The 15,063-nt window shown below is 42.9% G+C and overlaps 4 protein-coding genes across 4 annotated transcripts in view; all 4 read left to right on the top strand.

Moving 5' to 3' along the window:
• LOC308325643 (NACHT, LRR and PYD domains-containing protein 1-like) overlaps positions 1 to 2,655 on the top strand; it is a gene marked incomplete at both ends in the record, with an annotated part of 72,491 nt that extends 69,836 nt beyond the window's left edge. Inside the window, 2 exons of the mRNA XM_080778207.1 lie at positions 488 to 1,461; positions 2,411 to 2,655. Coding sequence (XP_080634333.1) covers positions 488 to 1,461; positions 2,411 to 2,655 — 1,219 coding nt within the window. The remainder of the gene's footprint in view (positions 1 to 487; positions 1,462 to 2,410) is intronic.
• The window catches only part of LOC308325634 (NACHT, LRR and PYD domains-containing protein 1b allele 5-like), a gene marked incomplete at its 5' end in the record, with an annotated part of 35,797 nt that extends 31,285 nt beyond the window's left edge, over positions 1 to 4,512 (top strand). The window contains 3 exons of the mRNA XM_080778195.1: positions 280 to 1,461; positions 2,411 to 2,651; positions 4,429 to 4,512. Coding sequence (XP_080634321.1) covers positions 280 to 1,461; positions 2,411 to 2,651; positions 4,429 to 4,435 — 1,430 coding nt within the window. The 3' untranslated portion in view covers positions 4,436 to 4,512. The remainder of the gene's footprint in view (positions 1 to 279; positions 1,462 to 2,410; positions 2,652 to 4,428) is intronic.
• A 1,750-nt stretch (positions 4,513 to 6,262) lies between these two features.
• On the top strand, positions 6,263 to 9,417 carry LOC308335012 (protein kish-B). Its single transcript, XM_080791959.1, has 3 exons — positions 6,263 to 6,404; positions 7,545 to 7,676; positions 9,257 to 9,417. Exons 1-3 carry the CDS (start codon positions 6,395 to 6,397, stop codon positions 9,337 to 9,339), a joined length of 225 nt encoding a protein of 74 aa, XP_080648085.1. The 5' UTR covers positions 6,263 to 6,394; the 3' UTR covers positions 9,340 to 9,417.
• Positions 9,418 to 14,421: 5,004 nt separating this feature from the next.
• The window catches only part of LOC308334975 (mitogen-activated protein kinase 14A-like), a 36,448-nt gene continuing 35,806 nt past the window's right edge, over positions 14,422 to 15,063 (top strand). Inside the window, exon 1 of the mRNA XM_080791887.1 lies at positions 14,422 to 14,890. Within this exon, the coding sequence (XP_080648013.1) occupies positions 14,730 to 14,890 (161 nt within the window). The 5' untranslated portion in view covers positions 14,422 to 14,729. The remainder of the gene's footprint in view (positions 14,891 to 15,063) is intronic.

Genomic DNA, 15,063 nt, shown 5'->3' with positions numbered 1-15,063 from the left:
CCTCTCTGGAAGTTCATGCTGTTACAGAGTCACTGTCCTCTCTGGAAGTTCATGCTGTTACAGATTCACTGTCCTCTCTGGAAGTTCATGCTGTTACAGAGTCACTGTCCTCTCTGGAAGTTCATGCTGTTACAGAGTCACTGTCCTCTCTGGAAGTTCATGCTGTTACAGAGTCACTGTCCTCTCTGGAAGTTCATGCTGTTACAGAGTCACTGTCCTCTCTGGAAGTTCATGCTGTTACAGAGTCACTGTCCTCTCTGGAAGTTCATGCTGTTACAGATTCACTGTCCTCTCTGGAAGTTCATGCTGTTACAGATTCACTGTCCTCTCTGGAAGTTCATGCTGTTACAGAGTCACTGTCCTCTCTGGAAGTTCATGCTGTTACAGAGTCACTGTCCTCTCTGGACATCCAAGATGAAACTGAGCTAAGTTCATGCTTCAGTGGTTTGAGGATAGAAGAATCCGTCTCCCTGCCTGGTTCTCACAGCTTACCGTCACTGAGCCAAATCCCACGTCTAGAGAACAAGAGCGTAAACGATGTCACACTACTACTGGACAATACACAGACATTTACACCCGACATCGTTCTTGTGGAAAACAAGGAACGCTACAGGTTCCACTGCACCCACGCTGGACTGTTCCAATGCAGCGTGACCGGCCTGGGGTTGAAGATGGAGACAGAGGGAGAGGTGACTTACGGGACAGTCCCGTGGCACCGGGGCCTTCTGTCCCAGCTGAGCAAGAGGCCCGCGGGACCACTGTTTGACATCAAAGGTCCTCAGGGGTCCGTGTGTCAGTTGCAATTTCCACACTGTGAGATCCTCTCCACGGGTGGAGGCAAGTCCTTGTCTGTTGTCCACGTGGTGGATGATGACGGCGTTGAGCTGATCAAACCCCGTGTGGTCACAGAAACTCATGTTATCATAGATGTAACCGGGTTGTCTTTATTTGGTCTCATCATGGAGATGCTGTTCGGGCCCAGGCCTATCAAGGCACTGGTGGCACTGTTTTATAGCCCACCGATTGAGCATGATGATGACCCCATGTCAATGCTGAATGTACTGCTGCTACCCAACAATGTGGTGCTGAGTGACGTGAAGAAGGAAAGGAAGGAGATGCACGGAGAAGAGAGTTACATCGAAAAGCCTCCCTGCGTACTAATCCCAAAGAAGACATATACCCTCTCCACCTCGCATCGGGATGATGCCGTCGTCATTGAACCACACAGAGCAGGCTTTGAAGTCGACGGATCGTGCTATCACAATTACATCACGACGTTTCAAGTGACTTTAAAGAAAAGGATGAAGATGGTCGAGCTGCTTCTATGGGACTGCGACACTGTCTGTGCGTGGGAAAGCTGCGTTGACTTTTCAGCTCCTGCTGTGAGCCGACAACAGAGCCAACGCGTTCAGCGCACAGCGCACAGCGAGCAGGCAGAAGACACCCTCTCACCCAAATACGGTGAAATGGCACAGATTAACAATTCAAATATACACACCTAGAAAACACCCGATCTCACTCTCCCTCTCCCTCACGCGGTGAAATAGCAATCTGTCGCGGTCAAAACAGTAGTAGTGTAACATGTAGGGATTGTGGGGGTTTATGTAGGGACTTAAACAGTAGTAGTGTAACATGTAGGGATTGTGGGGGTTTATGTATAAAACAGTAGTAGTGTAACATGTAGGGATTGTGGGGGTTTATGTAGGGACTTAAACAGTAGTAGTGTAACATGTAGGGATTGTGGGGGTTTATGTAGGGACTTAAACAGTAGTAGTGTAATACGTAGGGATTGTGGGGGTTTATGTATAAAACAGTAGTAGTGTAACATGTAGGGATTGTGGGGGTTTATGTAGGGACTTAAACAGTAGTAGTGTAATACGTAGGGATTGTGGGGGTTTATGTAGGGACTTAAACAGTAGTAGTGTAATACGTAGGGATTGTGGGGGTTTATGTAGGGACTTAAACAGTAGTAGTGTAATACGTAGGGATTGTGGGGGTTTATGTAGGGACTTAAACAGTAGTAGTGTAACATGTAGGGATTGTGGGGGTTTATGTAGGGACTTAAACAGTAGTAGTGTAATACGTAGGGATTGTGGGGGTTTATGTAGGGACTTAAACAGTAGTAGTGTAACATGTATAGGGATTGTGGGGGTTTATGTCGGCTCCAGTCCGTGCTATTTCACCGCGGTGAGATGGGCCTCGATGGTTCGTTTCTGTTCATAATTTGAACACTTTTATTTCTTGCAGCACAATCTACAGGATATATATATATATATACTACCAGCACAAACTGTATCACTTTATTGCAATTTTTAGAATAAGAATTGTTAGCTCCTATATGGCACTTTCCATTTTAAAACAATGTCAAATGAAAACCAACAACTCAACGTTCAATCCTCCTTAACTTCAGCGAAACACTTTGTGGACCAACATCGGCGTTTCCTGGTCGACAGGGTGAGGAACGTGGGTCCCATCCTAGATGTACTCTTTGAGAAGGACATCCTAGACAATGAGGGCTACAGCAATGTGGAGTCCAAGCCCACCACTCAGGACAAGATGAGGGCCATCTATGCTCTCCTGACCTCCAGCAGAGCCAGAGACACTTTGCACAAAGCTCTCCAGGAATACGAGCGTTCTCTCCTTGAAGATCTGTAAGTCATTTGCATTTAATTAACCCATTTTGTGGCGGGGGCGGGAACCCCTTGTGGTGTTTTAAAGCATTATGTTACTGTATACTTTAGCTGTTGAAAAATGGCAGATCTACAAGCTACGAACTTGTAGGTCTTTTTTGAAAAATCGTGAGAATGTGCCTCGAATCTTTGAATATATATTATTACAGAGTGAACATTTTAACTTCTGGGGAGGTCCCTGGAACAACATATTATTTTCAGATGGGGGTCGGTGGCCAATTACATATAATTGTTGGGGTCCTTGACATGAAATATTGAGCACCACTGATACAGAAACATATAGGTATTTCAGAAAACATTTTATAAATTTTGACGTCAGGCCTAAATGGGTTAAGTTTTTTTTTTTTTTTTACAAGTTACAAGAGAATGGAGCTTTTCGGGCCGTGTTATTTGAATCATTATAATTCATCCTCTTGATTCCCAAGAGCCCCACACTTTCATTACAATGTTAATCTACAGATTGATGAGAACCTTTGTGAACCTGTACATATTTATTAATGTACGATCAGCCCTTAAAACAAGGCTCCAGACTTTCCAAAACAAACTGGTCAGGCTACTACTTGGCCTCACTCCCCGAACCCACCTCACCCCTGTCCACTTTGACAGGCTGGAATGGCTTTGGGTTGATGACAGAGTACAGCATCTTGCAATGGGTCTGGTCCACAAGATTCACTACACCACTAAGATACCCATGTACCTGTCTAAATACTTCACCAAGATACCCATGTACCTGTCTAAATACTTCACCAAGATACCCATGTACCTGTCTAAATACTTCACCAAGATACCCATGTACCTGTCTAAATACTTCACTAAGATACCCATGTACCTGTCTAAATACTTCACCAAGATACCCATGTACCTGTCTAAATACTTCACTAAGATACCCATGTACCGGTCTAAATACTTCACCAAGATACCCATGTACCTGTCTAAATACTTCACTAAGATACCCATGTACCTGTCTAAATACTTCACCAAGATACCCATGTACCTGTCTAAATACTTCACTAAGATACCCATGTACCTGTCTAAATACTTCACCAAGATACCCATGTACCTGTCTAAATACTTCACTAAGATACCCATGTACCTGTCTAAATACTTCACTAAGATACCCATGTACCTGTCTAAATACTTCACCAAGATACCCATGTACCGGTCTAAATACTTCACCAAGATACCCATGTACCTGTCTAAATACTTCACCAAGATACCCATGTACCGGTCTAAATACTTCACCAAGATACCCATGTACCCGTCTAAATACTTCACTAAGATACCCATGTACCTGTCTAAATACTTCACCAAGATACCCATGTACCTGTCTAAATACTTCACCAAGATACCCATGTACCTGTCTAAATACTTCACCAAGATACCCATGTACCTGTCTAAATACTTCACTAAGATACCCATGACATGTACCGGTCTAAATACTTCCTTAATGTCAATGAAGTCCACACCCACAACACCAGAGGGAGTTCAACAAACCATGTGCAACCCAGATTCGGCACAAGCAAGGGATTAAATTATTTTCGCTCCTATGCCACCAAAATGTGGGACGCCCTACCAACAGTCATTAAGACATGCGAATCCCCTGACTCCTTCAAAACTGCCCTCAAAGGGCACCTACCGACGGCTGCAATTTGAAACTGGCCCCCGTAAAATGTGAATGTGTGTTTCTGCACAGATATGGTTATTCACAGCAGTGGTGTTGTTCTTCTTCTCCTGTTAGGAAGTAAGTGATGCTGTTGATGGACCAGGAGTGTTGTGCTTCCCTGCGTGGCCACCAGATGTCCCCCTTCGCCGTGGCGTCCATATTGCCTGTGTCTCAGCCTTTGTCCCGTGCTTGTTCATGGGATTTGGGTGTGTGTGTGGGGGGGGGGGCGGGGGGGACGCACGCACGCACATTGTGATTGGCCGGAATGAGATGGTGTACAGTATGACGACGAGAGCACCCCTCACTTCACACAGGTGTGATTTTTATTGCTCTGTAAAGCTCTTTGAGCTGAACTTCATGTCATGAAAAGTGCTGTACAAATACATGTATGTAAATGTAATGTAATGTAGATCATTATTAAATATCACTGTCGGATGCATTCATGGATGTTTGATTTGTGACATTTCACACAAACTGTAACTCACAATAAATGCCAAATAAAGTGATTTTACAGGACTGGACTTGGACTCGACTAGAATGGTGTGCATTGTGTAACGATATGAACAAATTTATAAACAAATCCCAAATGTTTAAACAAATACCAAAATGTTTATGAACAAATCCCAAATGTCTATAAACAAATACCAAAATGTTTATGAACAAATCACAAATGTCTATAAACAAATATCAAAATGTTTATAGACAAACCCTAAATGTTTATAAACAAATCACAAATGTTTATAAACAAATGCCAAAAATATTTATAAACAAATACCAAAATGTTTATAAACAAATCCTAGATGTTTATAAACAAATACCAAAATGTTTATAGACAGATCCCAAATGTTTATAAACAAATATCTAAATGTTTATAAACAAATATCTAAATGTTTATAAACAAATCCCAAATGTTTATAAGCAAATCCCAAATGTTTATAAACAAATATCAAAATTACAGTAAACAAATCCACAATGTAGGTAAACAAATCACAAACCCTGAAATGTTTGTAAACAAACCCGGCAATGTTTTGTAAACACATCCTTGAACGTTGGTGGTGATAACGCGTCCAGGACATGCCTCAGACTTCTCCTCAGGAGACTTGGGTCAGATCTGAAGCCATTTTATTTGGCGTTAGGAACCCGTTGTGAGAGCATGCCCTTGCTGACGTCCACGATACCCCATCTGAAGATATTTAAGGCCCTATTTTGAAAGAAAAACATTTTTGAATAGTTCAACTAGCCTATTTACAAGCTCACGTGTGGATGTAGATCAGCCCCCTCAAGGAACCACGAGGGTCCCTGGATCACACCTTTGAGAGCCACTGCTTTAAATAAATACATAACTAATATAGAGCATATTTGATCAAATTTAGGAGCCAAACTTTTTTGACAAATTAATTTAATTCAAACACGCACGACACATGCACATCCACGACATGCATGTGTCCTCTTTTTGGTAATTCAGAATATGGTATGCCTAATAAACATCACTAAGTCACAAGTCCAGAGTGTCTAAATCTAAAATGATATTTTACAGAACTGCGAGCCTCCTCCGTGCATAACAAACTTCATGTTGATGCTGATCTTCCTTTTCCAGCAGCACTTTTGTAGGGGTGCATACTTAGTTTAGACTATAGTCATTGCTGGTTAGACACGGGTTAAGGTTAGGTTTAGGTGTGCTGCCCCCGTGCGTGGGAGGTTAGGGTTAGGGTGAGGGTTTGAGATAGGTTGTAGTTGTAGGACTAAGGACTGGTCTAAACCAAGTACAAGTACTGTTAAACTTAGTACTGCATGCACCCCTTTTTGTAACATTCAGAACAAGAAATAATTAATAATCAAGTGAACAGTAGGTGGCGGTAATGCATTAGAAGAAGATCCCGGACCCGGAAGTGTCATCCTGCTCTGTTTTGCTGTGAGTGAAATGGATGTCTTCACTTCAGTTTCCACTCATTTAACAACAACACAATGTCTGTCTGATTGATTGAACACCTAAACAAGCATTCTTTCTCATAACGACGAGAAGACTCTTCAAGTTGCCAACATGACAAATGGTAGGGTTTCCATTCTGTGACTAAAACGAGACCAGAGAGACTTCCTAGCTTGCCTAGCATTAGCTCTCTAGGCTAGCTGTAGACGTGGCTCGTTGAAACTAAAGGCCCACCACAGTGTTGAATGTTGATGTAAACTATAGGGTACAATACTTGTTTTAAAACGTTAACAGCAGCCAGGGGGTTTTAAGTGAAACGAGGCCACTATACCGATGCAATTTGGTGTGAGTGTACATCGGTTGTGTCAGTGTGTGTGACCTGGTCTTTATGTCTGTCTGTCTGTTAACTTCTATACAAGAGTGTTCTTTCCTCATGGAAATGAACAGAGAACTTAAACCAGCTCTGTTTCGGCCCTGCATGCATGAGTTTGTCTCCTGATCAGAAGGCAGTCTGTTCTGACCTAGAGCCTATAGAGGGATGTAGAGTTTTATACATGCAACTGCCCATCATAAAACCTCTTTTGAGTTACTCACACATTAAAAACAATAAGCTGTTTTTAATATAATATATTAAATAAACCCTGTGGTGGTGCCCCACCGTTAAGGTCTTGTTTTTTTACTTAGCCCCCCCTGTTCACAATACAGTGCCAACACAAGATGCACATGTTTGCTAACGTAGCCCCCAGTAACAATATTACAGTCAAAACTAGGGTCTCCCCTATCGTAGAAGCAGTAGAAGGCTATCGACCAGAGCTATGTCTCCCCCAAATAAATAAAAGGTAAACAATAATGAATAGATAAGCAAGTTACTGTGGGCTCAAGTGCCTGAGTCAAGCAGAACAAACATATGCAGATAGACCTCATGTAAATAATCAGTCAGTTATTTAGGGGGGGGTGTTTCAGTAATTATTCACTTTAATATTATAACGGCATGCATATTTGCAAACATGTTTGCCGTTTTCTGTTTGTGGCTTGTGCATTTGATCTATACTGTGTGTGTGAATTGTTATTGAACTATATTTTCATATAGTCATAGGCGAACAATGTCTTAAAAAGGCCTCCCATGTTTCATAATTGTTTATGCCATGTTTTTAACCGCTGTAGCACTTATTATTATGTATTTATGTTGACTTATTATGTATTTAATTATGTTTACTTGCCACTAACTACGGTACTGCGTTATGCCAACACCTTTCTTTCCTAGTGTACTCTTTCGATGGCATCCTGGTGTTCGGGCTGCTTTTCATCTGCACGTGTGCATACCTCAAGAAGGTCCCACGGCTGAACAGTTGGCTGCTCTCGGAGAAGAAAGGGGTATGGGGCGTCTTCTACAAAGGTAAGCACGACAATGGTACTTGCACACACACGCACCGCACAAGTGGGTCAAAAAATAAAGCAGCTTAGATTTGCATTTGCATTTGTACAAAAGGTAGTGATTTTGAGGCACAAAAGTTCGCCCTGGACAAGCATTTCTGGTAGATCCGTTTAGACTCTCGTAGAGAGATTTGTCAGAATCGGGTGGGAAAAAAACTACGAGAGTCAAAAATGTTTGGGCTACTATTGAACACCCTTTAGGTCTGTGTGTTGTTTCGAAAATATTGAACCAATGGAAAGTAAAAAACGCATTGGACAAAACCTTAACTGCATTGGACCCTCAAACTGCTAGAACAGTTAACTCCACCACCTCTCCCCCTCTCATACAAGTAATTGACAATATGTAATGTCCCAACACCAACTTTGATGAGGCAGTATTGCATCGTTTAAAAAATATATGGTTTCATTAATTTCCTTAAAAACGTATATTTTTCTAATGAGAAAGAAAGGGGGGTGATTGACAGCTGGGAGAGCCAATCTGGCATTATTACCCGAGCACCGAGACATACGGAAGCCGCTCCGGAAATACCCGCTAGTCTCACTTCTTGTAAACGGAACCGGCTCGGGTATTTTTTGATCTCGGGCTTACCCGAAAGACCTCTAGTCTAGAGTAAGCAGGTGAATAAGTCCCTGTAACATTCTTTATTTCTTCTGTTATCTGTTCTGTTCTCTTGTCTCTAGTCCCTGTAACATTCTGTTCTGTTCTCCTGTCTCTAGTCCCTGTAACATTCTGTTCTGTTCTCTTGTCTCTAGTCCCTGTAACATTCTGTTCTGTTCTCTTGTCTCTAGTCCCTGTAACATTCTGTTCTGTTCTCTAGTCCCTGTAACATTCTGTTCTGTTCTCTTGTCTCTAGTCCCTGTAACATTCTGTTCTGTTCTCTTGTCTCTAGTCCCTGTAACATTCTGTTCTGTTCTCTAGTCCCTGTAACATTCTGTTCTGTTCTCTTGTCTCTAGTCCCTGTAACATTCTGTTCTGTTCTCTAGTCCCTGTAACATTCTGTTCTGTTCTCTTGTCTCTAGTCCCTGTAACATTCTGTTCTGTTCTCTAGTCCCTGTAACATTCTGTTCTGTTCTCTTGTCTCTAGTCCCTGTAACATTCTGTTCTGTTCTCTTGTCTCTAGTCCCTGTAACATTCTGTTCTGTTCTCTTGTCTCTAGTCCCTGTAACATTCTGTTCTGTTCTCTTGTCTCTAGTCCCTGTAACATTCTGTTCTCCTGTCTCTAGTCCCTGTAACATTCTGTTCTGTTCTCTTGTCTCTAGTCCCTGTAACATTCTGTTCTGTTCTCTTGTCTCTAGTCCCTGTAACATTCTGTTCTGTTCTCTAGTCCCTGTAACATTCTGTTCTGTTCTCTTGTCTCTAGTCCCTGTAACATTCTGTTCTGTTCTCTTGTCTCTAGTCCCTGTAACATTCTGTTCTGTTCTCTTGTCTCTAGTCCCTGTAACATTCTGTTCTGTTCTCTTGTCTCTAGTCCCTGTAACATTCTGTTCTGTTCTCTTGTCTCTAGTCCCTGTAACATTCTGTTCTGTTCTCTTGTCTCTCAGCTGCAGTGATCGGGACACGGCTCCACTTTGCCGTGGCGCTGTCCTGCGCGGCCATGGGATTCTACCTAGTCCTGCTGAAGTGACACCACACTGCCTGGCCTATGGGATTCATGGGGGTGACTGGACTGGACCAGAATAAGGGCCGGTGGATGGACTGGACCAGAATAAGGGCCGGTGGATGGACTGGACCAGAATAAGGGCCGGTGGATGGACTGAGCTGAGCTGAGCTGAGCCCATCATCCTCCTCTCTCCACACGGGACCCATTTCATTAAAAGACCAGTTTTATGACCCCCCCCCCCCCGCCCCTCGGATGGATGAAGGACTTTCCGTTTGCTCTCACAAAGCCAGATTCTTCTCCTGATCCAACTCCACAATGTTCTGATCCAACTCCTCAATGTTCTGATCCAACTCCTCAATGTTCTGATCCAACTCCTCAATGTTCTGAAGGATCTTCTCCTTGTCCTTCTCCACCACTATCCTCCTCCATCAGGTCATTGTTAGTACCTCTCCTCATGTTCATAGCCCTCTCTCCTTGACGTTCCTCTCCTCATGTTCATAGCCCTCTCTCCTTGACGTTCCTCTCCTCGTGTTCATAGCCCTCTCTCCTTGACGTTCCTCTCCTCATGTTCATAGCCCTCTCTCCTTGACGTTCCTCTCCTCGTGTTCATAGCCCTCTCTCCTTGACGTTCCTCTCCTCGTGTTCATAGCCCTCTCTCCTTGACGTTCCTCTCCTCATGTTCATAGCCCTCTCTCCTTGACGTTCCTCTCCTCCAGTGTCTTCGGCCGGCCCGGGGGGTCGTTGGTCTTGAAGTGGTGGGCCGTGTTGGGCGTGCCAAAGTACTGCCCGCTCCAGGCTGGATCCAGTCAGGGTTCTGCCGCTCCAGGCTGGATCCAGTCAGGGTTGGTTCTCTCAGACATGCGAGTCACCGTGTCAGTGAGCAGTTGTGTGGTTTACTGTATACAGACCATTATGATACAGGGGGGAGTCCATTGTGTTACTGACTGTATTATTATCACTGGGTCACGCATTGTTGTTGTCCCCTCCCTTAAGAGTTACGTTGGAGGGGGGGGGGGGGGGGTTAATTTCTGCATTTTATCATCTCATTCCTGACTGTATAGAATGTCCAGACTAACATAGCTGTGTGTAAATATATTATGATAAAGACCAGGAATAGTCAGAGATGGGTTATTAATAATAATAATAATAATAAAACTTTATTTGTATAGCACCTTTCATGACATGACAAAGTGCTTTACAGAGCAATGGAGAATAAAAAAGAAAAGCAAGGCAAAGACATTAAAAAAACCAGCAGTAATGCAACACAGTGAGGACAGTGTATAACAAAAGATAAAAGATCAATTAAAACAAAAGCAATGGTGTAGAAGTGGGTCTTGAGCTGTGCTTTAAAAATGTCTACAGAGGCTGCCTGTCGAAGGTATTGAACAATATTCCATCTCAAATATTCTGTACAGACCCCTTCAATTTAATGAGACAGACAGGGGGGGGGGAGAGAGAAACAAAGTTAATAATATATTAAACTGTTCTTGTGTACACTTTAGGTTTTTTATTTTTACAATGAAAGGAGAAATTGGGTCAAATATCCGCCAAATATCATATAAATTTTGCCCCCACACGTCTCAATATCTGCCATTGACAATGAAAGGCGAAATGAGGTCAAATGTCTGCCAAATGTGATGTGACCCATGTACGATGATGACAAGAGCGCCCCTCACCTCACACAGATGTGATTATTTTTTCCTTCAATCTCTTCTTTTCTTTTAACCCATTCTGACCTGAGATCAGATTCTAAAAATGTCTTCTACATCCTGACAGTTTTCTGAAAAAGCTATGTTTCTATGTCAGTCGGTCTTCGATTTTTCAAAAAATAGCAGACCTACAAGCTCGTAGCGCGCCACTCGGTGGCGCGCTACGAGCTTGTAGATCTGCTATTTTTCAACAGCTAAAGCATAACATGATGCTAACACCAAAACGGGTTCCCGTTCAGAATGGGTTAAAGCAATTTAGAATCTGTTCGGTACCCTTATCCCGAGTCTTGTCTCACGCTGGCACGCTGAATTTCTCCATCTAAAGGCATCCGCGCTAGCTGGTGTACACTGTCTTATGTATAATCATATTAATGTCTTCTAGCCTCATAGATTGGTCAGTGAAATATTAGAACCCAGTAGAAGAACAGACCTTACAATACATCCATGAGAAGACTAATACACGTTCATAGAAATACGTCCTATTATATGTTTGTACAGTTTATCTTCCTGAAGTTGTAAGCACTTATATACCCAATATACTGTACTCAGTAGCCCAGGGACCACCATGTGCAACGCATTTTAAAATGAGTTATCCTTTAAACACAAACTAGTTTCTGCTTGTTCATGGGGCTGTATGTATTATATTTAATTTATTCCAGGGTTCTATACTGAAAATAGCAGATCTACAAGCTGTCAATAAGCCTCTACTACGACTACAACCTATACTAACTATCATGAAAATAGCAGATCTACAAGCTGTCAATAAGCCTCTACTACGACTACAACCTATACTAACTATCATGAAAATAGCAGATCTACAAGCTGTCAATAAGCCTCTACTACGACTACAACCTATACTAACTATCATGAAAATAGCAGATCTACAAGCTGTCAATAAGCCTCTACTACGACTACAACCTATACTAACTATCATGAAAATTGCAGATCTACAAGCTGTCAATAAGCCTCTACTACGACTACAACCTATACTAACTAACATGAACATAGCAGATCTACAAGCTGTCACACGTGGCGTGAAGCTTGTGGAACTGCTATTTTCCCCACAAATGTTGGCGGGGTTCAAGTGGTTAACTAATAACTGCAATGCCAAATAGGGGTGGTTTGTATCGCGCTGTTTGAAATCAAACAATGTTGGTGGATTTATATAAACAAGTAAATTGATTATAGACGGATTACTTATCTTCATGGTCACATTATTATTATTTCTTTTTTACGGTTTGATGTACTGTACATGTGGGGTATTTTCAGTAAAGGGTACATTCAGAGTATTGTTTATAGCCTACTGTGTTTTTTTTTCCAGTGAAGCAATAATTCTCCCTCACAGAGCTGTGTGTGTGTGGCTGGCTGGGTGCCTGGCAGGCTGCCTGCCTGTGGGTCTGAGCATGAAAACGGCATGTTTGTTTTTCACCACCTGTGCGCAACCTAACACACACACACACACACAAACACATGCACATCTTAACTGTATATATATATGATGATTTTGGGTGTGCCAGTACAGTACAGTGACAGTACAGTACAGTACAGTAGAGGGGCCCCCACACACATGGTAACTGTCATTTCTCAACCGTTTCGGACGTGGGGTGGGTGGCTCGCCGGAACCGGGCCAGGCCCCTGGGCACGTTCCTAGGGGTCTAGGGGATGTTCCGGGGACCCCCTGGAGACCCCCCTCACATGGTAACAACTCCGTCATTTCTCAACCGTTTCGGACGTGGGGTGGCTCGCCGGAACCGGGCCGGGACCCTAGCCGCGGTTGTGCTGTGGTTCTGGAACTTCCGGGGACCCCACACACGGAGTTGCACCACTCACTTCACACGGGTGTGATTTATTTTCTATGATGGGGTTTTTTGGGGGGGTTTTGATTGATTGATTGAAAAATGTATTAACAGTTTGTAGAATTACAGTACATTTTAAGCACAAACTCAATACAGAGACTGTTAACTGTGAGTGGACGACCCAATTAAGCATTACACCTGTTTACAACAGGGTCCACATTGTTCAATTCATCAAAACAATATCACTGAATCATACACCAAATATGTTAATGTAATCTTGTGTAACTGAGGGTGAACAAATGGAACTTATGGTTTGAACAATGATTACTAAAGTGCTTCATTCATGACTCATTTGAGGTAGAGAACGTGTCAACATGATGTCACACTATTGAAAGGTAATGGCAACAGAAAAATAAAATAAAAAAACTATTAAAAGTTATAGCTGCTGGAAACCTCAAGATGGCGCCACCTGTCCATTCAAGAACGGCTGGTATTTTGATGATTAGCAACACTTTTGTACTTTGGTGCAAGGGGCCTAACGTCAGAATACAGGATTTTTATCCTCTATTCTGTTTTATCCTGAGTATTTAGGTCTACATTGTGATCATATTGCTATTTTTACTAAAGGAATACACTGCAACAAAGTACTTTTAACCCTATTGGCTACCGTATTAAAAAAATAATCTTTCAGGAAAACTTTGAACATATTTTTGAAACGCAAATATCGAGGATGGGAGGTGGAGGGTGAGGGTCCCTCCCTTCCATCCGGACGGACCTAGCTGGCCCCATATATTTTTAATTTCATTTCATAAAAATGAAATTAAATTGGGGCGGTTCCTTGATTGACTGACATGGAAAAAGGCCAGGAACAGTTTATAATGAATAGACCTGGCCTGCATTACAGTAACTTATATATCCTGGCTGAGATGAGAGGGAAATCTATGATCGATTGATTAATTCATTGATTAAAATTGAAATGTATTAAGTTTGCAGAATTACAGTACATTCCAAGCACAAACTCAATACAAAGACTGTTAACTGTGTGTGAGTGGACGACCCAATTAAGCATTACACTTAATTGTTTACAACAGGGTCAAAAAAAAAAATCGATTTCCAAATAATGAATTTCCATTTCCAATCCTAGTATCAACGCCCTGCTACTACGACGTACTTCACTTCGCGCGAGACGACAGCTACAGTCGCGGGAGCTGTGTCCCGTGTGTGTGCGCGCGCGTGCACACTAGCTAGCACGTTTCCTCTCGCTCTCCCCACACACACACACACACACACACACACACACATTTGCATTGGGCAGATTCTTTAAAGCAGCATTATGTGAGGAGGAGGAAGAAGGAAAAGGAGGAAATAAATATCAGAAAAAGCCCCCGTTTATTTTACACAACAACAAGACACGCTGCACGTACGTGCACGGATCGTCGAGGAGCTATACACACTAGCTGGCGTGCACGTTATACATCTGCACAACACAACACACACAGGGCGGCAGGACGACAGCTCCTTGTGTGTGTGTGTGTGTGTGTGTGTGTGAGTGAGTAACACACGGGGCTGCAGCAGCTACAACAGGAAGACAGATCCTTGTGTTGTGTGTGAGCGAGCGCGTGCGTGTGCCTGAGTGAGTGTGTGTGTGTGTGTGTGTGTGTGTGTGTGTGTGTGTGTGTGTGTGTGTGAGTTCCTGGTTTGCGATGTTGTTTTGAACGTGGGACAGTCAGTCAGTTAGAAACGCAGAAACGGGAGGATCAGACATCGATCGAGGAGGACGAAAACCAAAACAACACAGAAGAAAAGAAGGAGAGAAGTTTCTGTGTGTCTGTTGTTGCACTGTCTGTAGTGCAGTCGACAACAATTCCACACGGAACTACAGACAGTTACAGTACAGACTATTAGAAACATGTCGCACGTTAACAAGAAGAAGGAAAGTAGTAGTAGTAGTAGTAGTTCTAGTAGCAGAGCCACCTTCTATCGGCAGGAGCTGAACAAGACCATCTGGGAGGTCCCGGAGAGGTACCAGAGCCTGTCCCCGGTTGGGTCCGGGGCGTACGGCTCCGTCTGGTGAGTGATCCGATCCGGGGTACCGGAGGATTATTCATATTGTTTTGTGTTGCAGAATTGTTGTTTTACGGTTATTATGCAAATGTTTTTTTTTTTTAAACTATACCGAGAGTTGTTAATATTAAAGAGACCGAGCTACCGGCCGAATTAACGAACGAACGGGGTTTATAGAT

The sequence above is a fragment of the Protomyctophum bolini genome (genome assembly GCF_963924005.1).
Source record: "Protomyctophum bolini genome assembly, chromosome: 2".
Taxonomy (NCBI): Eukaryota; Metazoa; Chordata; class Actinopteri; order Myctophiformes; family Myctophidae; genus Protomyctophum; species Protomyctophum bolini.
This window is presented reverse-complemented; position numbering and strand designations above follow the sequence as displayed.

Coding starts and splice junctions, on each gene's coding strand:
- LOC308335012 (XM_080791959.1), top strand. Junction 7,677..9,256: donor ATGGGGCGTCTTCTACAAAG/GTAAGCACGACA, acceptor CTTGTCTCTCAG/CTGCAGTGATCGGGACACGG.